Source organism: Penicillium griseofulvum (assembly GCF_001561935.1).
Source record: "Penicillium griseofulvum strain PG3 chromosome Unknown contig_80, whole genome shotgun sequence".
NCBI lineage: Eukaryota > Fungi > Ascomycota > Eurotiomycetes > Eurotiales > Aspergillaceae > Penicillium > Penicillium griseofulvum.
This window is the reverse complement of record NW_024467471.1, coordinates 5,907,616-5,932,386: the sequence shown is the minus strand read 5'-3', so window position 1 is coordinate 5,932,386 and position 24,771 is coordinate 5,907,616. Positions and strand designations below refer to the sequence as shown.

General features: G+C 48.3%; 10 protein-coding genes across 10 annotated transcripts; 4 read left to right on the top strand and 6 right to left on the bottom strand.

The window, feature by feature from the left end:
* Positions 1-383: 383 nt before the first annotated feature.
* On the top strand, positions 384-1,733 carry PGRI_031200 (uncharacterized protein; the record flags this gene model as incomplete). The annotated part of the gene is made up of 1 exon (XM_040790833.1): positions 384-1,733. One exon carries the CDS (start codon positions 384-386, stop codon positions 1,731-1,733), a length of 1,350 nt encoding a protein of 449 aa, XP_040647786.1.
* Positions 1,734-2,893: 1,160 nt separating this feature from the next.
* On the top strand, positions 2,894-4,468 carry PGRI_031190 (phosphotransferase family protein; the record flags this gene model as incomplete). The annotated part of the gene is made up of 1 exon (XM_040790832.1): positions 2,894-4,468. One exon carries the CDS (start codon positions 2,894-2,896, stop codon positions 4,466-4,468), a length of 1,575 nt encoding a protein of 524 aa, XP_040647785.1.
* Positions 4,469-4,878: 410 nt separating this feature from the next.
* PGRI_031180 (40S ribosomal protein eS25) lies at positions 4,879-5,432 on the top strand (the record flags this gene model as incomplete). The annotated part of the gene is made up of 4 exons (XM_040790831.1): positions 4,879-4,881; positions 4,949-5,003; positions 5,141-5,350; positions 5,410-5,432. The coding sequence occupies 4 exons, from the start codon at positions 4,879-4,881 to the stop codon at positions 5,430-5,432; spliced, it is 291 nt and encodes a 96-aa protein (XP_040647784.1).
* A 283-nt stretch (positions 5,433-5,715) lies between these two features.
* On the bottom strand, positions 5,716-6,537 carry PGRI_031170 (putative heme/steroid binding domain protein; the record flags this gene model as incomplete). Its single annotated transcript, XM_040790830.1, has 2 exons — positions 5,716-6,210; positions 6,283-6,537. 2 exons carry the CDS (start codon positions 6,535-6,537, stop codon positions 5,716-5,718), a joined length of 750 nt encoding a protein of 249 aa, XP_040647783.1.
* Positions 6,538-6,832: 295 nt separating this feature from the next.
* On the bottom strand, positions 6,833-7,854 carry PGRI_031160 (GTR/RAG family Ras-related GTP-binding protein; the record flags this gene model as incomplete). The annotated part of the gene is made up of 3 exons (XM_040790829.1): positions 6,833-6,998; positions 7,052-7,735; positions 7,793-7,854. 3 exons carry the CDS (start codon positions 7,852-7,854, stop codon positions 6,833-6,835), a joined length of 912 nt encoding a protein of 303 aa, XP_040647782.1.
* Positions 7,855-9,563: 1,709 nt separating this feature from the next.
* PGRI_031150 (uncharacterized protein) lies at positions 9,564-11,511 on the bottom strand (the record flags this gene model as incomplete). The annotated part of the gene is made up of 5 exons (XM_040790828.1): positions 9,564-10,347; positions 10,396-10,845; positions 10,899-11,192; positions 11,251-11,339; positions 11,404-11,511. The coding sequence occupies 5 exons, from the start codon at positions 11,509-11,511 to the stop codon at positions 9,564-9,566; spliced, it is 1,725 nt and encodes a 574-aa protein (XP_040647781.1).
* A 780-nt stretch (positions 11,512-12,291) lies between these two features.
* Positions 12,292-13,260, top strand: PGRI_031140 (putative short chain dehydrogenase/reductase; the record flags this gene model as incomplete). The annotated part of the gene is made up of 1 exon (XM_040790827.1): positions 12,292-13,260. One exon carries the CDS (start codon positions 12,292-12,294, stop codon positions 13,258-13,260), a length of 969 nt encoding a protein of 322 aa, XP_040647780.1.
* A 105-nt stretch (positions 13,261-13,365) lies between these two features.
* Positions 13,366-15,282, bottom strand: PGRI_031130 (putative acid phosphatase; the record flags this gene model as incomplete). The annotated part of the gene is made up of 6 exons (XM_040790826.1): positions 13,366-14,279; positions 14,338-14,672; positions 14,734-14,899; positions 14,959-15,078; positions 15,132-15,144; positions 15,193-15,282. 6 exons carry the CDS (start codon positions 15,280-15,282, stop codon positions 13,366-13,368), a joined length of 1,638 nt encoding a protein of 545 aa, XP_040647779.1.
* A 372-nt stretch (positions 15,283-15,654) lies between these two features.
* Positions 15,655-18,771, bottom strand: PGRI_031120 (ribonuclease Z; the record flags this gene model as incomplete). The annotated part of the gene is made up of 1 exon (XM_040790825.1): positions 15,655-18,771. One exon carries the CDS (start codon positions 18,769-18,771, stop codon positions 15,655-15,657), a length of 3,117 nt encoding a protein of 1,038 aa, XP_040647778.1.
* Positions 18,772-19,811: 1,040 nt separating this feature from the next.
* On the bottom strand, positions 19,812-21,655 carry PGRI_031110 (bZIP transcription factor; the record flags this gene model as incomplete). Its single annotated transcript, XM_040790824.1, has 2 exons — positions 19,812-20,641; positions 20,704-21,655. The coding sequence occupies 2 exons, from the start codon at positions 21,653-21,655 to the stop codon at positions 19,812-19,814; spliced, it is 1,782 nt and encodes a 593-aa protein (XP_040647777.1).
* Between the last annotated feature and the right edge of the window lie 3,116 nt (positions 21,656-24,771).

Sequence of the window (24,771 nt, the reverse complement as noted above, 5' to 3'; positions counted from 1 at the left end):
ACGTTAGCTGCATACCTAGCGGTTACAGGCACAAAGTACCAAAATTGAACGATTGGCTCAGAGTAAATTTCTACTACAGGTAAAACTTGTGATCGGATGAAAGATTCTTAATTTTCCTGGTTAGCAGCGCGACTTGGCTAAAAATACATTTTGAGCCGCTGTTTAACGGTCAGATGGAAAGGTACGAGCCTCATGTAAGAAGGTAAAATACATCGTAATTTACCAGTAACAAAACCCATACTAGTTAGTATGTATCTTTTGACATAAGACCCCGCCACAGCCCTACTACTATCAGGTCAGTCTCCCCGTTGACCTTCTTCCATCACGGTAGTCTCTCACATAGTGCACATGGTAAGCTCTGCAATCTTGGGGGGAAAAACATAATGCTTACCTCTTCCAAGGCCAAACCAACACTTGAAGCACTCCCAACGGAGCTACTCATTCTCATCTTGCTTGAAATACCCGATCTGGCTTCTCTCAAATCCATAGTGCTTTCATCGCCGACATTTCACCAGGCCTACCTTGTAGTGCGACATGAAGCCCTCTGTCGCATTGTCAAGAATCAATGGGGAGTACTGCTTGGGGATGCGATAGCCGCTACCCGGTCTCGTGGTCTTATCTTTACTCAATACAAACACGAATCGATTGCGTTGCTAGACACCTGGCGTCGCAGAGAAGAGATTAATAGTCTCGCATTGAGTTCATCGAATCGGATAGATGAGCCGGGCAATCTAGAAGAGATTTCGCACCTGTTCTATCTTTATAAGGTGTTCCATTTCTTTCTGGAAGATTATGCGAAAAACATACCGCAGCCCCCATGGATGGAAGATGATCAATGGAAGACTCAGGTTCTTCCCATTAAGTTGTCTCCCTCTGAAAGTCACCGGTTACTCAGAGGACTATGTCGCCTGCAAATCTACCAAAATATTTTTGGAACCCCTGAACACCTGGATGTCCCCTATCACCAGGTAGGGGAGAAACCGGATCGAAACCAGTGGGACATGAATAAGGGACCTAGCGGTCATTGTGATCCCAGACGAGAGGTGTTTCGCTTGTTCTTTGGGACGATACCGCCTTGGGAATACCAGGAAATGGCGTGTGTGTGGGCATACTTCAAGACGATGTTCGACCCTATCTACAAGGAAATGACTGCTGGCCTTCATGAACTTGTGGATAAACATATGAGCAAGGATATACAAGAGTGGAAGCGTGAATATTTCGAATTTCTCCCGGAAGATGTAATGCCTTATTGGGTTAACATCGGCAGCCTCTCCGCTCTTGAGCATCTTTCTGATATGTCAGATTCACTTGCCTCAATGGGACCAGAGTTTGTCTACCGTCTCATGCATGAGACAGCGCCCTTGATTCGGCGGGATATGGTCATGTGTAATGCAAATGACTATTCGAATAGCTACTTCACTGACTACTGGCTAAACGAGGATGATCTGCTTCCTTTGCTTCACCCTGCAGACCGACACGCAGTGCAAGATTTTGAGTATCTTTGGTCAACATTGCCGTCTGTCGAGCGACCTAACATTCTGTGGAAAACGATGTTCTTGATGCCTGACCCACCAGAACATACATTGGAACGTGCCATGACTTTACAAGGTGGACGTGAGCCTGTATGGCGTCTGGGTCTTGCTATTTTTGATGATGAAAGATTGACGGCATGGGAAACCCCTTTCTCGAAATATACTTGGGGTGATATACCCGATTTTGAACCCGATTTTTAACCCTAATTTATTCCTCCCTTCAGCTCTTTTTCATCGTATATTCAATTGTTTATTCTGGCTTTCTCCATGTACTAGTTAGTATATTTCTATAACATTACGGCCGTTTTTAATGTTCTTCACGTCGTATGTCCGGCTACCGAGAGATCCAATTGTAGGACTTGGGCATTCCCATATGCAGTACGAGCTTGCTAATGTGATCGAGGAGGTTTTCGATGTAATCCTCGGTGGAGTCGTGAGCTGCCGATCTTGATGAACGCCGACTTCTGGCCACAAATTCCACTTCTAGAGCGTTACCCATCGGCGCACTTGGCAAACTAGGCTCTTATATTGATGGATTTAAGTCTATGGAATCTGGAGTCCAGACTTGATTTGTAGAAATAAGGCATTAAGAACTTTTTCCACTCCAATCAATACATCTTCTTTTCGTCACAGAGTCTTCCATCAGAGGATAAAACTCGCTGTCGTCATCAGGCCCCTTTGTTCCACTTAGATATAGGAAGTGGGTTGCTTTCTCGCCTAACAATTTTCTTTCAGATATCTCATGCTTTTAGATATCTCATGCTTTTAATAAAGTCCATGGACTCCGTTATTTAGCTATGGCTGGTATTCCTTTGTTCAGCCCTACCTATTCTTGCCTAGTACTTCTTAGATTTCTCTGTTTCTCTTCACAAATTGATCATCATTTGTGTTTTTTTAAAAATTTCATGAATAAATTCTAAATTTGTACCCCAGGATCCTTACAATATGGAGTTTTAATATAGCTCCTATATTGAATCCTCTAAAGGTGTCCATAATTTCCACACCTGCGGCGTATATCAACTCGGGATTTGCATACAAAGAATCTTTTAGTATTCTAAGTGAAAGATACCCCTTCGCTAATCAAGATGATTCTTCTATTCTTAAATGGTGGGCTTTAATAACTGCAGTCCTTGTTGTCAATGAAGCAGTTCCTAATCTATTCTTGGAATATATTCATTGACAATACCCCAACCCCAGTTTCTTTCACCAAATCCCTCGACATTCAGTTGCTCCTACGAAAAAGTCCGAAACGGAAGGGCATTGAGGAAAGAGATCCTATATAATGCCTGGCTTTCGCTCGACATGGCCACAAAATCCACATCTACCTGAAATTCTCCTAGCAGCGCCCTACAGCAGTTATTATGGGACATCTTTCAAAATCTCTTTCCGAATGTCTTCGGGGAATCGCTGGGGCAATTACTTCATTCTCATCGTCAATCTTGGATCATGTCACGCTGAAACTACTACGTGGAGATGATGATTCTGACAACGGGAATGATGATTTGGATTCTCTCGACATAGATCCATTCGAAGCTGTATTGGAGAGAGTGAAAGTGAAGCACATCGGTAAATACGTGGCAGGGATTCGAGTGAAAACTCAATCGAGCAACAAGAAGAAAATCCCTGTTGTCGAGGTCGGGTCTCCTTCTTGCAATGGGGAGCACATGTGCTATAGGGTGAAGTTTGCCGACGGGGTTAGCTGGCTCCTCAAGGTCCCAGCCATTGGAACCCCCGATCAATTTGGCGAAGGTGATGCTGAGAACCTTCGCTCAGAATTCTTGACAATGAGGATGCTACGGCGTGAGACAACTATCCCAATCCCCGAAGTGTTTTCATACGACAATACATGCAAAAACAAGCTCAAAGTTCCCTTCATTCTCATGGAGTTCATCGACGGTCGGCCTTTGGATGAGGTTTGGCATGATAGGGAATCTCCAAAAGAAGTTGTGCAGGCTCGACGCACGCGCTGTCTGCAGGATATTGCTGCTGCGTATGTACAGCTTGGAAAATACACATTCAAGAAAAGTGGCCCTTTGAGATTTGACGACAAAGATTGCCCTATAGGTGTTGTACCCGTAAACAGGGATCCATTCTCGGGCCTCAGAGAGGGTTACACTTCTAGTCTGGACCGGTGGGGCGAACAGGATAGTGAGTATAAAAGGGGAGCTGTAAAGCTTCTTCGAATGTTTATCGACTGGACTCCCAAGCCAAGTGGCGAAGAATCATTTGTTCTAAGCCATCCAAACCCCAACATCTTCAACTTCCTTGTTGCAGAGGACGGTTCTGTGCGGGGAATCCTTGATTGGCACCGCACGTTTGCTGATTCGCCAAGCGTAGGGAATGAGACATACCCACTATGGCTGATGCGCGACTGGGCTCCGGGCTTATATATATGGAGCGAAGAGATGGAGCAGGGAATCCATGACGAGAGATACGTTTGGGAAGACTCACCGGACACACGGAAGTTCTATCGAAATGTCTACGCGCAATGTATCGCAAATCTGCTACCTGAAAGCGAAAACGCAAAAGTGACCCGTAATTCCATTCTCTTCCGACACTTGGAGATGGCAGTGGGGGACTCAATTTTTGGCTTCGGTTTCGCCGATCAGATCCTTCGTGAAGTTGTGAAGCGCATGAAGAACGTGGATGACACTTGCCAATCTGCTTCATGCAACACACCCAAGAACAACGAAAATGACAATGATAGCCAAGATGATAGTACTACCAAAGAGAAGGATGCGACATGCAATCAAAATTCACCGAACGAGTCCGAAGTCAAACCGGAACATGGTGGTATCGAAGCAGACAATGGCGGAGAAGACGAAGACGACTTTTTTGATGTTGATGAGTTTCTCGAGAATTTGGACAGAAATGGTCTCTGTGAGCACCGACAAAGGCTGTTCAAGGCTGGATTCGAGGCTTTATTTACTAGGTAACTTCGAGGTTGTGGTGTTGTAGATATTAGATGAACGGTGGCATTATGAGAAAATGACTGAGAGGATCAAGTGTTGTTGATATTGAACAAGAGTCGGGGGCATCTATTTTAAAATCGTAGGGAAAAAAAAACACATTCCGTAAATTTCCTTTCCGAATACTTTCTTCTGTTCTTTGTAGAGCACTCAAAATGATATATCGTTTGACAAAATTATAATAGACACCTCAGGCATTACATATCTGGGGATGATGTCAGCTAGATTATGTAATTCAATACGTCAGCCAATAACAACATCCAGACTAACCGATCAAGGGCTTAGGGCTCACCTCAGTCACGCCCCACTGCCTTTTCGCACTTGAACGGCTTCTGGACGTCGCCCTCTTCCTTTGAACATCCACCTCATCCGACAAAATGGTGAGTTCCCCAGCATCCCAGTATACCAACCCGGAGGCAACAATACTAATCGAAATGTGACGAACAGGCGCCCGCAGCAACCGGAGGCAAGAAGCAAAAGAAGAAGTGGTCCAAGGGCAAGGGTACGCAATCACCAACCATGCGATCGTGACGATTTCCGCCGAGTTCCCACAAGACACGAAAGAAATCGTTGGACGAGCTGGGGATACGCAATAACACACCGAGAGCAACATTTACTAACATATCTTTCGCCCTACAGTCAAGGACAAGGCCCAGCACGCCGTCATCCTCGACAAGGCCACCAACGACAAGCTTCAGAAGGATGTCCAGTCCTACCGTCTGATCACTGTCGCCACCCTTGTCGATCGTCTCAAGATCAACGGCAGCCTTGCCCGCCAGGCTCTCAACGACCTTGAGGCTAACGGCCAGATCAAGAAGGTCGTCGGTCACTCCAGCCTGAGCATCTACAGTGCGTTCCCTCCCATCTACATCTCGAAAATTCCATACTGATAACCTTTTCTTAAATAGCCCGTGCCGTCACCGCCGAGTAAACTTCTCGTCTCTCGTCTTTTCTCGCGGTTTTCTTTTCCTTGCTACGAATGATATCATTTACCATGGGAAGCCCGGCTGGGCATGATGCATAGTGGATTAACGTCGGACTCTTGAAGAGTGTGGAACATTCGCACTCCTGGTTTACGTCAGGTAGTGCGAACTGAATCAAAAAATCTACAAAACTTCATGAAAAGGACATGCGTCATTCCGTAGACTTCTCTCGGCCTCTACCACCCAATCTGCAATATCCAACACCAACCCAGCAAATTACAAAAAGTAGTCCTACGACTTTTCCAACATTGCACTCCTCTTCGGTCGCTGCTTCTGCGCACCCTCACACAGCGGCCACGGCTCTCCAACAACACCTCCATCCTCAACCACCCTCCCCGCCTCAAAATACTTCTTATGATTCGAAAAGAATTCAGTCCACCTCTTCACAGCCCCCTCAACCCGCGCTTTAGCAGCCCGTAACTCCTTCTCGCGACGGATTTTCTTCTGCGCAGATGTGATAGACTCATTCTCGACATCCTCAACTGGCATGAACATAATCTCAACACCGCGCATGTCAGACGTAAGATCCTCCTTAAAGCAGCCCGTGACAAAAGCGCGTGTTGCGTCCCGCCCCGCGAAGAAGTTGTAACTCCCGCCCGGTCCGTAGATCATTCGGTTTGCTGAGACATCGAAGATGGTCCCATTCACTGCGACGTAGAGGGGTAAAGTGGCGTCTGTGCCGTTGTAAAGGGATAATTGACTTGGTGTCAGGGTAACAGGGCCTTGCTTTATTTTTGAAATGAGTTAGCTTGAATCGGATGTGACCTGTTTTGTGAACGAGAACCGGGATTTGCGTACCACCCACTGCTTCACCACCGGCCACCGTGTATACCATGGTCTGTAACCCCACAGCACGGACTCGGAGGAAGTCATATAATAGGAGAGACCGCAACAAGCGATGATTAGGGTCACAATGACGCGGATTATGTCCAGTAGGCTTATGCCGTGGTCTTGATCGGTTTCATTGCTTGAGTGCTGTCTTGACCTTGACTCTTTGTCGGGCCCATTGCTGGACTTTGATGTGGCTGTTGGTCGCTGGCGGAGTTCTGACATTGCTCTCCCAAATGTGAGTCGATTGAGGAGTTGTAAAATCAGACCATTTGAATTGTTGGAGTTGCACAGGTGGAGGACTTGGCTGACAAAACCCGAGGCAGTGCGCCGAGTGGACTTTGAATTTATCCACTTCACATTTACAAAGTACAACTGGTTTAGATTTTCAATCCAATTTTCTATTATCTCTCCAAACTGCATTCGCTAAAGGTACAAGAGGCTTGATTTCATAACGCAGCCGAGAAATACACTCTGCTTTTTGCTTCCAACGTCAAGTTTTGCCTCAATTTCATTTCCATCACTTGCTTGCTGTTGAAGCTACTGCTTGGGCCGTAGACCCTTCTTCCCAGCTGCGCGAGAACACTTCGTTCAAGGCATCTTGGAAAGTACGACAGTTCATATCAATCAGACCCCGCTTGTCCTTGGCTTCGGGGTTGCGAATCACCGAGACTAGACAGAGGTACCTGAAGAAAAAAGTCAGTATAGATAATAAAGACACTCGTTGAGATACACATACTTGTTCATCTCCATCAAATGGATCATGGTCTGATCATGCAACACGACGTGGCTTTCTGCTTCTTGGATCTGGTCACCCAATCGCTTGCGCACTGGGTGATCCCAAGAGTATAACTCGGAAATATCGACAATCACATCGATATAATCAGAGCACATCTCGTAGCAAGCCATATCAACAGGTCGGGTGTCAGAGGCGATATAAATTTTGCTCAGCACGTCGAAGAGGTATGTCTTTTCAAATCCACAGTTGTTGGCAAGAGTGTTGATAAGATTCTCAAGTGTAGATAAGTTGGGGATCAGCTTCTGAATCACTTTGCTGAAGGCTTCAAAGACAGAGTAATCGTAAATGGAAGTCAGATAGTAGTGCACAGGCGCATTCTCATATCCAGCGTCACTGAGCTCGTCGGAGATGCGCTGCACAATGTCTTGGAACGTGTCAGTGCGGTACTCGTCTGACAGTCCATCGACCTTGTGAATGAAGACTTCGATGTTGATGCCGGGATAGAACTGCTGGACAGTCAATATGGTGCGGTTGAGCCGGGCTACCGAGTCAAGATAGTCATCTTGTGCGTCGATCACCCAAACCAGGGCGCCCAGACTGCCGAATATATCCTCGAGATCGAAGGCAGACTCGAAGTACTCAAGCTGACCCGGGAAATCCCAGACTTGGAAGTCCATAAAAGAGCTTCAGGCTTCATGTCAGTGGAAAGGGCATAAAGCAAGTCGTGTCTGTGGATCTTACTGGATCGAGTCCTTCTGAATCCGAGTCGTGGATTCCAAAAAGAGTGTCTCGTTTGGTGGCATCTTATGGAATACCACACTAGCAATAGATGACTTGCCACTCCTAATACACAGTTAGTACCATTGTTGCGTGCGGAGCTGGCAGCGAGAACTTGCCGGCGGAGTCCCATTAGAAGCAGACGAGGTTTAACATCAGGGCCTTTGGTGTTGGGCACAGACGCCGATTTAGCCTGATTCGGCGCAGCCACTTGGTTGTTTCCCTGTAAATTATCCAAAAGACTTAGCTCGGCTGGACTCTTATGGAGTGGATATTCGCGCCGTCGCTTCCAAAAATTAAACTCACGCCCTATAAAAGGACCATGAGGCCGGCTCACGCGGGCTACCGGTGAGTCGGACATTTAATCAAGCCAAAAAAGAATGCATTTTGGAGAAAAGGCGAAGCAAGAAACAGGTCAGGGTTATCAGGATGGAAGATTCATGAGTTAGGGGCAAGGAGGAATAAATCAACGCATCACATGTCGGAAAAGGAAGAGGGCATTGGGCAGTCAGCGAACCCAGCCAGGCCAATATTCCTTGAAATGACAAGGAAATAACTGATCCTGAAGACGGAGACCCGTGGATTCAATATGGTACTATCTTGCAACGGCCCGTTCTGGCAGCAACCGTGGCAGACGCCCCAAAATTGGAAATCCATGTTCCTTGCCTATTCTAGGGCTCATTTAGCTGCCTAGAAGGTTTCCGGTGCTTCTTCATCCCCTGGGAAATAGCGGAAAGGGTCCGGAACCAAGCAGCTGTCTTACAACGGCCCGTGCATGGATGCAGCGGCACGCGGTAACTAACCGAGCTTTACCGAATGACCCAGGCTTGGTTCAAGGTATTATAAAGAATATTGTTCGGGGGTGTTGTTTTGGGGAAAAGGAATAGTTTCTTACCTCCATTGAGCGGGCAGACATCTAGGAATGGGGTGTTAGAATCCGGGGTATGCACAAGGATAGATTGGGTGTACTTACTACGCAATTTATAGTGTATTAGACAGGGGTAATCAGACCAATGCAAAGTCAAAATTACTCCGTGATCACGAAGAAGAATGGTAAAAGGGACTGGTCGAGCTGAATTTAACGGCAAAGGCCGACTGTTGGCATCTGCATGTGCTGATCTCGCCTAGGACAAAAGCCGCAAGGTTCCCAGTTATTGCCTGGGATGGTTGTACAAAGTCGGATATCTGCAGTCAGGCCTGTAGCATCGTCTCAAGGTTGGGAATTAAATTCGCGGCGGAACAGTGTTGGTTGAGGTGATCGTTGAGTAACCGTTGTCCTGAGGAGTGCGGGGGTTGGAGTAGCTCGGAGCTACGAAGCGAAACGAAGCGTGGTCAGACACCGATGTGCAACGCGCACGATAGCGCGGCAAATGAGCTAAAAGAGAGATTTTGAGAGTAGATGGGGGTTTCTTTGATTTGAAGGAGTATTTGGCATGAAATTGTAAGGAAGAGAGGATGGGATAGAGGAAGAGGAAGGGCACCTGGGCAGAACCTTGAAAGGCGGAGGCTTTATCTCCTATCTTATCTCTAATCTGTCACAGACCGCCCTTCCTATTCTGCCACTATATTCCAGGGCCACACCCTCGAATCAACATCACTTACACCACCTCCAACTTCATTTACGATGCTTAGACAGGATAGATGTCCCAATGTTTTGGATTTAAGATTTTATTGTTATTAAATTGATGGAATTGAAAAGGAATCAACTTTTTGATTGGTATTAACCTCGACAAGTTCATACGGCAACCATCCGGTGGCTGTGTCCATGTCCATGTCCATGTCCATGTCCATGAACATGTTTAGTCCCATTCTGAGGACCCAGATATTCACTAATTCGACGCTTCCCCTGCTCCGGCTTCTCTTCCTCCTCTTCCTCTTCTTCAAATGCAGGCCAATCTTCCCAACCATCTTCCCACATCTTTGCTAACTTATCCGTCTTCTCCTCTCTGCTCATTTTCTTGTTCTTCATCACCTTTTCCCACTTCTTCATATCCTTATCATCTAGAAGACACTCATCCAGCAAAGCAGTGATCTTGGCACTGTCAATACCTTCACCGATAAACACTAGTTCCTGGCGACGGTCACCCCAAGGACCTTGGAAATCATTTTGAATGGATTCCCGTACCTCCTGGTCTTCTGGCCAGGCCTCGTCGGGGACTTCAGCAAACCAAGGTCCACCACATCCAACAGTCATCATACCGCCTGCTTGACTCCATTCTCCAAATTGCCAAGGTCTGGTTGTAAGCCAGAAGAAGCCCTTGGAGCGAAGAACTGGCCCAAAGGCCGGGTGGGTACGTTTATTGTTCAGAATTACCTCTGAATCAGGCTGTTCAAAGTCTTCCATGGACTCTGACTCGGAGTCTGTGTCCATTGCATCATCGTCTTCGTCTTCCTCGTCGCCTTCTTCCTCTTCGGCTTCAGTGTTCTGGAGAATGATGAACTTGTCATGAAGAAGAGCGAAGATACGGCGCGGGTGGAAGGGTCGACGAGCAGTGTAAACGAAGTTGTTGATACCATACCTGCAGCGGTCAGTAAATTGTCCATAAATGAATTACCGACAAACTTACTCCAAAGTCTCTGGTTTCGGTGCCATCCGGTCACCGTTTCCTGTCGTCTGTATTGTCATTTCATGCAGACTCCGCAGCCACCCGGGGCCAGATGCAGCACGGATAAAATCAAATTTGTTTGTGTTGATGATTTCCCGGACATCTATTTGGGAGTAATTTGACTCGAGAACCTTTGCCGCTGGGTTCAGTAGCTTCACCAAATGCAAGATCTTATCGCGTGTTGCTTGGTCAACTGTGTCGATCTTGTTGATAATCAACACATCGGCGAACTCAATCTGATCGACCATGAGATCAGATATTGTACGCTCATCCTCGGGAATGATCTCTTCACTCCCGTAGCGGTCAGAGAGGAACTCTGCTGTGTCGAAGCTGGAAAGCAAGTTGAAAGCATCAATGACAGTGACAGTAGTGTCTAACCGAGCCATTGTGTGCAAGCCACCTAGTTCCACACTATGTCATGTCAGCAAGTCCACCGTAAGGGGAGATGTGGTGGCGAAAGATACATTTCATTCAGGATCTTCTTTGCATCAGCATCATCGTTCGCAATCTGATCTTCAGCTTCCAGCATGGCTGAGCTAAACTCGGCCGTGAAAGTCTCGGCCACTTGCATGGGCTCGCTGATACCAGTCGATTCAATGATGACGTAGTCAACCTCATTTCTTTTGGTCAGAGCTGCCAGTTCAGACAGCAAGTCCCCTCGTAGGGTGCAGCAGATGCACCCGTTTTGAAGTCGAATGAGTTTCTCGGTGGTTTGAGAGACTTTGTGGTTTTGGATGAGGGTAGCGTCGATGTTCAACCTAATGGAACGAAGCAATTAGCTGACAGCCTATGTTATCTATTCAACGTGGAACTCACTGGCTCATATCATTGACGATGACAGCAATCCGTAACCCATGGTCAGGGGACTGGAGGATGTGTTTGAGGAGGGTTGTCTTGCCGCTTCCCTATTGAGGTGTGTCAGTGTCTCGGGATTGGCTCAACGTTGATTTAATTGATCGTATTTCATACCAGAAACCCAGAAAGCAAGGTGACAGGCATCTGCCGTGTCTTGGGCTTTTGCTCCGTAGGAGTTGGGACATGGTAAGAGACTGTGCTTTTTCCCGCGTCGATAACCATAATGAAAGATGGGCAACTTTTGTGTATATGTATACAAAGCAAGAAAGAAGAAGAAGGAGAAGAAAGATAAGTTGAGTCTGCGGGAATTCTAGGATGCTACATTATATAGCATCTTCCGCAGAGAACCGTCTCCAAGTTCCTCATCCTCTGACGCTGTCGGTTACATTCCTGATGCCGTACAAATGCCAATACAGGTCCTCCAAGGTTAAGGGTACACCAGTGGAGCCGTAGCATATCCAATGAAGTGTATGATTTCAAATGGCTATGATAATTGCTGTGTTTTAAGTGGCCAGCGTGAATTGCTCGCAAGGTACCTGTGTAGTACTGCTGACTTTCACGGTCCCCATTTGATACCATTGGTTTTCAAAATGAGTATTAAAATAGGATTAGACCAGACAGAGGTCTGATAGGAGAAATTAATTTTTAGCCATCTTGTGAGGAAATTGACAAGGTAAAAAGATATCTAAAGCACCTGCACAAAAGGTCAATGTAAAACAGTGGTGATGTTAGGGCATTCCATCTGGACTGTTTCATCCGCGAGTTCACTATTAATATATTTAATTTATTAGATATAGCATCAGATATAATAAAAATATCTGATCGCTTATACGGTCCTTATTACTCCGTACTATACGGAGTAGTCGGTCTATATTTCCTCCAAATCGGTGCTCGGCTCGATGAGCGGGCCGACAGCCAAATCGCCGATCCCAAGACACGTCCACCTAGAAATCTATAAAGATCCTCTATGCTAACCCTTCCAATTCCATACATATAACCAAAATGATCGAACTAGGAACCTACACCAAACCACTAGCCTACCTAGGCCTCTTCACCCTAGGAAAAAACCTCCTCTCCATAACCCGCCAAGCAACCAACTTCCTCCTCCCCAGTACCCTCCTCCAACGCTACAACCCCACACAAAAAAACTGGGCCCTCGTCACCGGCGCAACAGACGGAATAGGTTTCGGCTTTGCACAAGAACTCTGCGCACGCGGGTTCAACGTTATCCTACACGGGCGGAACAGCTCGAAACTCCAACGTCGTCGTCGCGAACTCGAGGCGCTCTTCCCCGCAGTTCATGTCGCCGTGCTTGTGCGCGATGCGCAGAATTTGACCGCGGATATCGATGATGTCGATGCGGAAGTGCGCGATATTATTCGGAGTAATGGGACTGTCGGTTCCCAGGGCGGGTTGACTGTTCTTATTAATAATGTTGGTGGTGAGACTAAGCCTGCTACGCTCCTTAAGGAGTATACCTATCAGGATGTGCAAGACACTCTTTCGCGGAATGCGACTTTCGCTTTTCATATTACGCGTGTTCTGGCTGAACAGTTGGAAGAGAATGCGCCTGGTCTTGTGATGAATGTTTCTTCTGTTGCTGCGCTTGGATTGCCATATCTCAGTACTTATAGCGCTAGTAAGGGTTTTGTGGATTCGTTTACTAAGTCGCTGCGCGCTGAGTTTGCCGCTGAAGGGAAGGAGGTTGAGGTGATGGGACTGCGAGTTGCGGAGGTCAGCACTCCTGGGTATGATGTGAAGGCTAATCTGTTTATTCCTGAGGCGAGAGTGCTAGCTGCTGCTGGCTTGGATCGGGTTGGCTGTGGACAGGATATTGTATGGGCTTATTTCTGGCATTGGTTGCAGGGCTTGTCGTTTGAGTATCTACCGCACTCGATGTTGATGAAGATTGCTGCGATGAAGATCAAGGCAATCAGAGCAGATCAAGAGGCTAAGGCGAAAAGTAGCTGAAATGGCAGCTGATATGCGATTCTGGTTCTCTACTTCTGGCCTATCAAATCGTAGGAGAAAGAAAATATCTCCAATTAAAAGATAACATTACAGTCTATAGAGCGTCTAGAAGCCAGCCGGGGCCTTTTCACGATCGTCTGGACCGTGGAGGCCAGCGCCAAGGTTCGCCGTGCACTCGCCTTGCCAGTCCTTTGGCGTGAACTTATCAACAATCGCCTTGAAGGCATCCAAAGTGCAGAATGTCTCATCGCCAGGCAGGTGGTTCTCGGGTTTAGCAGCACAGCCGGGGATACGGACGGGCTGGTCATTGTAGCGAATACGGACATAGTGCTTCTGGAGAGACTCGCGAGCGCCTTCGGGAAGGGATTCCAGAGGTGCGCGCGCAGTATCGGAGGTGGCAGGTTGCTTCGGTGCGGACTTACCGAACAGCTGGGAGAAGACACCGGGCTTCTTGGGTGCGACAGATGGGCTAGCGAACTCCTCAAGCACAGCACCAGCGCCGGAATCGGAGCGGGCCGCCTGTGAAAAGAGCTCAACTGCGATAGAGGAAGTAAATGGAGGCCATGACTGGTCCTGGAATCCACCAACACTGGACAGGATGGCCGCCAGGGTGGTGTCGTGGCAGCCGCTCATAGCAAACTTGATAGCCTTGCCGGTCTCTGGGTTGCCTGAGCCGGACGCGGCAGTCTCACTACGCCAGCCACCCTCCACAGCGGTGCTGACCATGCGGTCAACCACATCACCCATGAGAGCACCAATACCCAGCTTACGGTACTCGCTGCTCTCGCCGTAGCCAGCAAACCACTCCTCAACCGCAATTCGGTCCACGATAGCACGACCCTTCTTGTCATAGAACTCGGATGGGAGCCTAGTGGCTGGGCCATGGGCATCGGTTGCATTGATGGTGTCCATGATTCCAGAAAGACGGGGGTGGGCATCAACAGCAACCTTAGGTGATTCTTCAGGCATGTGCTTTGACCAGAGGCTGTTCAAGTACGCCATTTGTTCGGAGTCGTTCCCTGCATTAGAATCATTAGCCGTGACCCTTATCTTCATATCCCACCGATAAGCCCATACATCGTGCAGCGGCGCGGTCGGCAAAAAGCCGTGCCAGCTGTCGGAACCGTTTGCAGTTCCCCTCATTGGGGAAGAGTGTCTCCTCATTAACCTGGCGGGCCACAATCACCGGCGGTGGGAAGTCAAGCGTGCGCGCGCTAGCCGGGTACATGCCCCAGAAGGCCTCCTGGAGTGACTCCAGCGCGCGGGGAATCGGTGTGGCGCGGAGATACATATCTTCGGAATCCCCCTTGATCTGAGGCATGAACCCAAGCTGGTCGACATATAGATGGCGCAACCGTTGTCCCAGCGCATATGTCGTCTCACGACCCTTGTCTGTGAGCTCTCCGTGCAAGCTTCAGATGGGATAATTTAGCTTTCCTCCACATACAAATCATAGCTCCGTGGAGAACCTACCACATCCCTTCGACTTTTCCTCCGGGTCCTGTTGTGATCATCGCCTGGTCATTACTGCCGAATGACTCCATTTTCCGGCGCCATTGGAACCCGTTCCATTCCGAGAGGTCCTTGCTACTCGATGCCATCTGCACCATGCGTCTTGCGACGCCGCAATACGGCCAGTCTTGTCAAGAGAGAATCAGTATATACTCGGCCGATATCGGTATTGGGAAATTGCCATACATGGGCTCAAGCCTGTCTTTGGGGAAGTGTTAGCGGAGACCGTCGGAGAGCGGATTTGGGGGATGGGGTAGCAATGGCGGCATACATTTGAGAATCGGGATGAGACAGGTGTCCGTTCGCCTAGGATTAGTTAGAAATGCTTTCAGGGGTCGCATTGTAAACGTATCTCTCACCATGACGAAGGAACTGTACTGGTTAGCCATATTACGTCTTTGTGGAGACCAAAACACTTACCACTTGTACCAACTCCAGCTTCAGAGCTGCTGGATACAGGCGAGCGAGCTCATCCTGAGTATAGGGCTCACGAGGTATGAGGGTGGTCATCTCGAATCAATTGCAGAGAGATATCCAGGAATCTATAAAATGGAATTGAGTCAGGAAATATACGGACCCCATGGGGGCGGTGAGGGGACCAGTTGGGGTAGATCGGCCGATAAGCCATTCTGTTGCCCAATGAATTACATCCTCTCTCTGTATTATGGGGTGAATTAGGCGCATCAAGCGGAGATGCTACTTATATTCATCGATATTTAGAATAACATGGGAAGAGCAAAAGCTAGGAACTCCAAGAATGCAACAGATATATGGTCTCCGCATCTCGGCAAGCTCGCCGAAGCTGACCTCGGACTAGTATTCTCCGAGATGGAAAATACAAAACTTTTGCTATGCATATTTGACATGGTATAGTATATACAATTAGGAACAACATTGTTCATCACTCGTCTCCCATCCTTCCTCACTTTCACTAGCACTCCAGACAGACCGAGTGGGCGTCTGCACATCGCTAGTCTCAGTTGCTGCAGCTGCAACTGCTGCTGCGGTAGCAGTAGCCATTTGCTTAGCCCATTTCTTATTATTCTTTGCCTTGCGTGCATTCTCCTCTTCCTGTCGGGTATGCTTCGCGCGCTCAGCTTCCTCATTCGCTGCCCGCTCCAAGAGCTCAGTGAACTTCTCCAATGCCGGTGCATATGCCTGCGCAAGGGCGAAGTCTCCGACCTTGACACGCATGAAGTCCATCGCTCCGGCGACGGGGCCGGTATACACGCCGAACCTTTGGCTGAGACCCATGTTGATGTCGTCGGACAGTGGAGCGTCGTTGGAGTCCACTGCTTGATCCTGAGGGTCGTCGAATGGGATATCCGCATCTGCGGGCTCCTTTGCAGCTGAGTCCCGGCTGGACTGGAATTTGCCAGGGTTCCGCTTCTCTACATAGGCGGTCTTCTGGTAGCGCTGGCTGAAATGAGTGAGCAGGACAGCGCGCGCTTGCATGCGACGGCCGACTTCGATTGCCTCGGCCGAGGTTGAGTGCCGTTTGGCCTTAGCCGATCCGACCATGTCGGGTTGGAAAGTGGCCTCGTGAATGAGCACTGTTGAACCCTGTCCAATGACGGCAAATTTATCCGATGGCCTGCAATCACCAGAGTAGGAAACCTTGAATCCATTTGAGAAGACAAGGGACACAGCGAAGGCACCCTTGCAGTGTTTGACACGGCAAGTGAGTAGATCTGTAAGACCGGTAGCAGACTTGAGAAGAGGAGTGAGGTGGGAGGATTCGTCCGTGAAGTTAAGATTGAACCGATAACGATTAGGTAGTTGGTGTGAGAACTCCGTGGTGATTTTAGGACCATTTACTTCAGGGCGTGCGGAAAGAGTAAGCAGCTTGTCAAATCCGAAGTCCTCGACTTGTGAATATTCTTCCAACCAGGAGATCATTCCATCATCAGATACAACAGCCAGTCGCTTCTCCAGGAGGACCTTGACCATATCGTTTTCACGTTTAGCATCCGAGCCAAATCCATTCTTGAAGTTCTCCGTGTGCCAGGCCTTGATCACTGAGACTGTTCCTAGATGGTGATCAGCGTGCAAATGGCTGATCCAGATCATCCGAAGATTCTGAAGGACTTCACGAAGTTCTTCAGGCTCGAAAACTCGCTTCAGTTGACCAAGAGTATTCTCGCCACAATCAAGCAAATAGTAGCCATATCCAGGTACCTTCACTAGTGTGGCAGATACATTTCGGTATTTGGATGGAACAGAGGAACCAGTACCCAGCGCGATGATCTCTGCATCCGCTCCAGGCCATTCTGTCCGTTGCACGTGCAACTTTTTCTGGAATTCAGACTTAGCGACGCGCTTGCGAATGACTTCCATCCGCTGCTCGACAGAACGCGGGATGCTATGCAATGCAGTCGCTGGGTTAAAGCGAGACATGACTTCGTCGCTATTGAACCCGAAATTGGGTTCCATGTTGATGATGAGTCCGGGCTCAAGAGGCTGGAGTGGAGAATTCTCACGAGCAGCAATTGCCGATTTCGAATTGGCATTGGGGGTTCCGGGTTGTGGAAGTGACACATTGTCGTGAACAGGAACTGCATAGCTATCAGGCTTGAGACGGGCGAGTCGAACAGTCGAGCTGGCAGAGCTGGTCATCGCTAGGTAGTTCGGGCAGTGGTCTGTGCTCGACACAGTATGCTTGCAGTGAGACATTCTCGCAACGAATTCCTGGAATTTAGGATGCTCGGCCACACCTGGTCCAAGAATCCAGATGAAGGCTTGCAACTCGGTCGTCACAGCTGGCGAATTCCATTCGGCCCGGCTGACCAGGTCGTCGAGGTACTCGGACGATGGCACTTCCATGATGGCAACGCCTTTTCCTGCTCGCGTCTGTCCCAAGACCATGTCTGGGGTGATCGTCTTTCCGTCCAGGGATTGAACACTCTCGCCCTTCGTCAAAGCGGAGTATTTAGCACCCTTCTCGACGTTCAATTCCTGGGCCTTCTTCGGGTCGAACTTTCCGCGAATATCGTGATTCCGCACAATGTAGCATACCGCTTCCTTCGAGGGAGAAGTGGGTGGGAGACTCTCGACAGTTGCGCCGGGCCAGGGCTTTCGGACGAGAACCTTGATGTCTGGAAGCTCGTCTGGACCACCCGGCACCGGACCTTTGTATTGCTCAAGGTCCTTGGTTTCAGGGTTCCGAATGAATATAGCGGCCGGCATCTTGACCTCGGCCAATGGGGTTTCATGCAGAGCATCCATCTTCCATGTTGAGTTGAACATATCCTGCACAATGGACTGCGTCACTATCAGGTCTTTAGCACGCTGGTCCATATGATCTTCGGTCTTTTCAGATTCCTGGAATTCTTCCAAGCTCCGCTTTCGTGGACTCTGTGACCGCGGCTCAACTCGAGAACTAGCTGATGGGCTAGGGTTAATAGGCAGGACCCAGACTTTGATGTTAGAGTCGAACCATGTGGGCTTCTCAAAGGGATCCTTGGCGCCGATAGGCTTTTGCTTTGCGAGGGTCTTCGAGTCATATTCTTTCAAATAAACCGGCATTCCTTTTCGGAAAACAAATCGCCGCGAAGTAGCCAATGTATGCGTAAGATTCGCAGCACCATGAATTGTCAGATTACCCCTCTGCAAGACTGTCTCGCCTTCCCGCTCCACAACGGGCTTGTGTTGGTGCGGCTGTGGACGGGACTTCTGTTTTACGGGTTCTTCAGCCTCCCTTTCCGCCTTACGGGCAGCCTTCTTCCGATTTTCCTCCTCAACAGCCGCCATGGAGGTTGTTACTGTATCGGCAAGGGTCAAAACAATCCCAATCAAGCCGCCTGTGTTGGCCCATTCCGTTCGTCCAGTAATAAACACATCGGTGAGAAGAGAAAGCTTAATTCCGCGCTCTGTGCATGCGCGCTGCGTGCCTTCGGATAGCTGGCCGAAAAAGTATCGCTTGTCCGGGAAGTTGAGGCAAACAGCTGTGCCGGGGGTATCGGCCGTTGGGGTCGTGATGACCTGGTAGAAGAACTTCATTGGGTCGATTCCTGCTCGAGGCGGGGGCAATGAGGTAAGTTCGAGTCTTGATGGTTCACAAATCAGGTAGTCGTCGTAATAGGCGCGTCGTCTCCTCGATACCGAGCCAGCTGGAAGAAAGTATGCGTTGGGGTTGATGGTAGGTTGTCTGATCCGGAGTGGCGAGCGGTTCGCATAGGCTTCCTTGATCTCCGCTAATTGCGCCAATGATTTAGGGAAGCTGAAGCTCCTCGACCGCGATTTTGGGTTATTAGGGATTGGTGAGTCACGGTTCCGGGTGCGATATGATCGTAGGGTAAATGGCGAAATAGGAATTCGAGGGCACGCGCTCCGGGCGACTGCGCGAGTGGCGGTTGACAAGGCACCGCGCACGCAAGAGGAAGCCAACTTGTCTAGAATAGAGGTGATTGAATGGAAATGATAAAAGGCCCCTTTGTAATAATGTAAAGGAGAAAGCAACAAAATTGGTGGATCCAAAAAATGTTTTTGCGGCAGAAAATCCATTTGGACCGCCATGGACTTACTCTTTTCCAAGATAACTAAGCTATAAATTTCACCTGGGCAATAAAAAACATTTATATTAAACAAGTCCTTGGGATTTATGTTTTTGTTGAAGTATCTCGATGGATGTACACTTGTAACGCATTAGGACAGGGTCATGTTAAATTGACAAGCATTCTATTTGGCTAAATAAACTACATCCAGAGCACAGGCTATGCAATAAAATAAGACAATCATATGGCCGTAAATATCAAGGGTTGGATTTTTACCCAAATCCTTCAAGTACGCCAGTAAAGCTCCAAAATTTCACCAAAGAATTTCATCGTGGGAGATACACGATATAGTAAGAGACAAGCGCCTTGAAACTCCCTAGGGCATCTGGAAAAGGGAAAGAAAAGAGTACCCCGATGATTCGCAAAATACGGCAAGAGATTTCACCTAAGGTGACGATAACGATGGCGAAGAAGAAAGGGAAAAAAAAAAGAGTGATCACATGTACAAAGAAAATGAGGCCGAAAAGGTAGGACGCTAATGGGGAATCACTGAAGGTGGGACGTGACAGCGGAGACACGCTCAAAGGCAGCGTCAATGCTGTTGCAGAGGGCGTTGAAGGTTCTCTTGGCTGAGTCGCTGACTTCGAAGTTGTCAACGACGAGTGTAAACTGAGCAGCCTTTTCGGTCGAAACACCTTCGAAGGTGATGTCGGCAGCAGGGGGAGAATCAACAAAAAGAGCAAAGGCAGGATCAGACTCATCAATGTCAACATCGGGGTTGGCAACACCGATGTCAGACTGGGTGGATGAGTCGCTAGCAGGACGGTCGACAACAGGTGCCTCATTCTTGGAGCTCTCGGGAATGCCGAAGGAAGAAGAGGATTTTCCGGACAGGACTTCGGCATCGAGGGCCGGACCCTCGGGAACCTCCATGACAGCGAACACGGGAGTGTTACCGTAGTTCATGTCAATACCCGAGTTCCAGCCGGCATTGTTCATGCCCATGCTGGAGGGGTCCATACCCTGGCCAGGGTTAGGAACCATGACCATGTTGGGCTGGGGGTTTTGCTGCATCTGGAACTCTTGGCCACGGTTGGCGTTTGTGTCTTTGGGCATAGCCTGCATACTAGGCTGGGGTGCAGCCTGCTGGGCTTGTTGCTGCTGCTGAGGTTGCTGTTGAGGCTGCTGCTGGGGTTGAGCGGGCAGGGTGTCACCCATATCGTTCAGGAAGTTGGAAAAGTGGGGTGATCCCAGAAGCATGCGGGCCAAGTCATTTAGGCGGGCATTTTCTTCATAGAGAGCGCGGTTTTGGAGGCGAACCTCATGGGCTTCGTTGGTTCTAGCGGCCACCTCGCTTTCGAGCTGGCCAATGTATTCTGGTGAGAGACGTTAGCAAAGATGATATTACATTGCAATTCAAGGGTTCAGATAGTCATACCCTTGCGGCGAGATCGGAAAGCACGAGCGGAAACCTTGTTTCGCAACTGGCGGCGCTCTTTGCTGCTGAGCTTCTTACCCTCCTCGCTGGCAAGAAGACGCTCATCCTCATCCATATCGGCCTCATCCTTCCGGGCCTTGGCCATCTGCGGCATACCGTTGGAGGGAGTGGGGGAGCCCTCGCCATTGGCCATGGCATTCTGTCGCATCTGTTGGAGTAGACGAGAGATACGTTCCTCGACCACGGGATCGGGGTTGCGAGGACCGCGGGCCTGTGGCATAGCAGCAGACACTTGATCCGGACTCTCCTGTATTTGGTGGCGGACCATCTCACTTTGCTTTTGTTGCTGGGCCTTGGCCATCGCAGCCTGCTGCTGATGCATGCCGGGGTACATACGACCGACCTGCGTGGACGGACCTGCCTGAGCCAGCTCATGGCCTCCGAGAGCGTTAGGATCGACATATTGGTTCTTGTTCCCAGGGTTTGCTGGGAAGAAGTATGGCGAGGGATTCATGGTTTCAGGTTCGATCTCCATCTCCGACGGGTTCCGGCCCGGTGCAGTGTTGAAGTCGAATTGTGCGTCTTCCCGCTTCATGTGATGACCAGCATACACCTCGGCGTTCACGGGAAATCCTTGACCATTGCTGAAACCCATCGGGACCTGGCCGTAGGACATGGCCAAAGCACCGGGTGGGAGACCAGTCTGTTGTCTGTGTTCGTCGTACTGGTGACTTGGGGCTTGGAATGCGAGGGGGGACTGGCCATTTGAAGCAAAGCTGGCGCTTCGGGCATCACTGGCACTAAACTCGGTGCTTGCGACCGACGGTTGGCTGACCATGACCTTCGAACGGGAGGGATCAGATGTGTAGGTGAGTTGTTCGAAGTTGATAAATGAATCAAGATCCTGGTCGTAGCTGGCAGGTTGCATCGGATGTTCTGCGAGAGTCGCCATGGTGGTCTGGATAAGCCTGTTCCTCAACTTGTGTAGGGATAGGTTAAAATATGGCGTGAGATAAGTGATACGTAGAAGTCGATATAAGATGAACGAGGGTATAAATAAAAGATGGAAAATATAAGGATAAAGTATCCGAAAAAAAAACGAAGGTCTAATAGAATATGAATTTGGTTCTAGATGGATAATGAAATTGGAAGTGAAGGGGAAAGGGACAAAGTGTTCCGGAATAGCAACAGGGGGATTGCGCGTCCTTTCTGAGTCAGCGGTGGCCTCAGGAATGCGACCCCGTGATTGGCTAAATTGCCACTCGGGGCAAGGTTGTTTACCATACCGTATTCAGGGAATGTTTCAAGGTGTTCGGATCTATGCATGTAACATGTTCGTATGCTTCGCCTAATCTCTACTAGTACATACTTGATAGGTATATTTTCTATATTTATTCGGTGTCTTCGTGTGTAATACATATGTAGGTTACCTTGTTAATACTTTTTCCCAAAACCTTGGAAGTGGCTCTGAGGGCTCAGGAACCTTCCCATCCCATTGGCTGGATAAATCTTAGGGCTCGGAGTTACAGGCGTATGGTATTGTAATTGTACCTTTTTGTCCCCTTAAATGACGCAGGTGGCTGTGCCATCTGTTTGTGGATTGCCCGCTCTGGTACAAATTGCATTCCTGTTGACTTCAATGTTGGACTTAGGGATATGTGAGAGTATCTGTATCAATGACCTGGAAGGGCAGCCTTCAAGAAAATAGGCTATATATGTACCGATCTTGTTTTGACTAAAAGTGACTATCACCGCAGCTAGCGTCTTTTGGGTGTGTCTTTCGGGGCTGAGCCAATTATTGCGAGTGACCCCGGCTCAATACATACCCAGGTGGTACGGCGTCGCGCACAAAAACATACTAATAAACAGTGCCCATATCCATGGACTGAACACCTTTCTGGAAAATATGTACCGAGTACTCTATACTTCGTACACATATGCGAAACAGATCTGTGATCCAAGGTACATTTTCCATACTTCCGTGTTTTGACCTCGTAAGACCATTTTCGTCAAACCCAGAATGTAGGCCTATACACAGCTAGTGGCTAAATAATGAGCCCGTTAGAGGAGTACTCCGGATATACTAGGTCGGGGAGGGTAAAGAACGGCAATAAGCTTTTGCTATAGTTGAAGCGGGTCGGCAACAAAGCCCTATAAAGACTCATAATGTATTCTGGTTCGGTCAATTTCCGTGAACTATTCTAAATTAGGCTAGCTTGTCCGAGTCTAACGAAGCCTCTTCCACCTAGGCACTTTGTGGACTGCAAATTCTAGATCTGCGCTAAAGGCATAGAACCTTCTTTCCCAAGGTTCCAAGATTTCTATAGACTGGTCTTTTTGGATCCCCCCTGAAGCTTAACCAGATGCAATATAGACAGGGCAGACTACTCCGTAGGTAGCCCCTTTTCTTTTTCAACCCTTGGAACTCTGCCCTGAGTCTCGATTCTTCGGCAGCCCGCTTTTCTACTACCCGTGGACATACTATGTAAGGCTAAGTCGGTTTACAATTGATCCCCGCCGCGTGGGGTGACTGCGTATAAAGAGGCTTAGCTAATTCTGCGCCTCAATGTAACAACCCTACTTGAAGCTGTAGGTTTCTGTTTCTTAAAATAGACAGAAAAGCACCAGGCACAGCATTTCACTGAAATCGATGATACCAATACATAATAACTTCGAGTCGACCTTTTTCCCATTTTTGAAGTTTTTGGACTTGTGTGGATCCTTAAACCCGACCTTCGAAATGTGGACCCATCTCCACACTTAGGAAATTACTCCCTGAAGATAACTTTTTGCCTACAAGATACAAACATGATTCTATCGCATCAAAAGTAGCATCACTTACGTATGCTACATGGTTACGCCTCAATATTTCCTACCTAGGTAATGCAATTCCATAGGCCTAGACTAAATCTCTTCAAATATCCTTTCAACGCCACTATCTGGTTATCTGACGCCTCCTTATCAAGCCCCGCCATACCCTCTCCCGGCTTTTCAAGCCTCCAGACCCTTCACTAGAAATTCTAAGAACTGGTCTACTTTATGGTTGTCTGACGACTCATCCCAAAACCCCTCAGATTTGAAAGTCTAGGCGTGTTCGATGCTCCTCAACCCTTTGATGAGATGTCGTGGATTGACCTGGAATTAAGATCTAGATCTAGATTACACCTTATCGTAGACAATAGGTAGAATTTTGGTTGTGGCGCAACTCCGGCACACGACTAAAATCGATCTAGGCTTTGCTTGTTTGCGTATTCGAGGACTCCCCAGTCTTCATTGAGCCTCTAGAATCTAGAGCAGAATAGAGTACATCCACGTGTCGATATAGACTTTTACATTTCTTTCCGGCGGGATAGGATGGATAATATGGTATCAGTCAAGGCCCTCGAGGTTCTAAATCTTGAAGTTCTCCGAGTTGCTTGACGGTATATCCATGATATTGTACTACTCATTAGACTCCGGCTAATGCTCTTTGTTAATGCATGAACCCCCTTTTCTCAAATTCTATTTAGAAAAGAAAGATCTACAACTTGTATAGTTATAGACTTGAATTTTCTGTTTTGAGCAACCCTTATGTATGTTCGAGTCTTCGTGGGTGCACTGTTCCCCTGATATATATATTTAGTTCAACAATAACACACAGAAGCCAAGAAGTATGAGTCACGGTGCGACTATGGGTACATCCATAGTTGGATACCTATATATGACTTCTCTGAATAACTTATAATAAAATGCAAACACAATGACCTCGGGAGGCAAAAGAGTGACTCGGCCAAGGAATGTGATTCGAAGCCTCAGGCACCGAACTATGCCTCTTTCGGACCCCGACCCTAGAATGGTTGTCAAGCGACATCCAATTGACCACATATATTCACATTTGATTTGATGAACCGAGAAATGAGAGGATTAATGGGGTCATAGTGGCACATTTCAATTCTTCAAAGGGGCTTGAGTGCTGTGCGCTTGCTAGTTATCTATATGAACCCTCTCGAACTGATTTCGGTAACTTACTTCACATATCTAACTCTTGGACCCTGGCGAAAATCACACAAAGAACAAGAATTCTAGCTC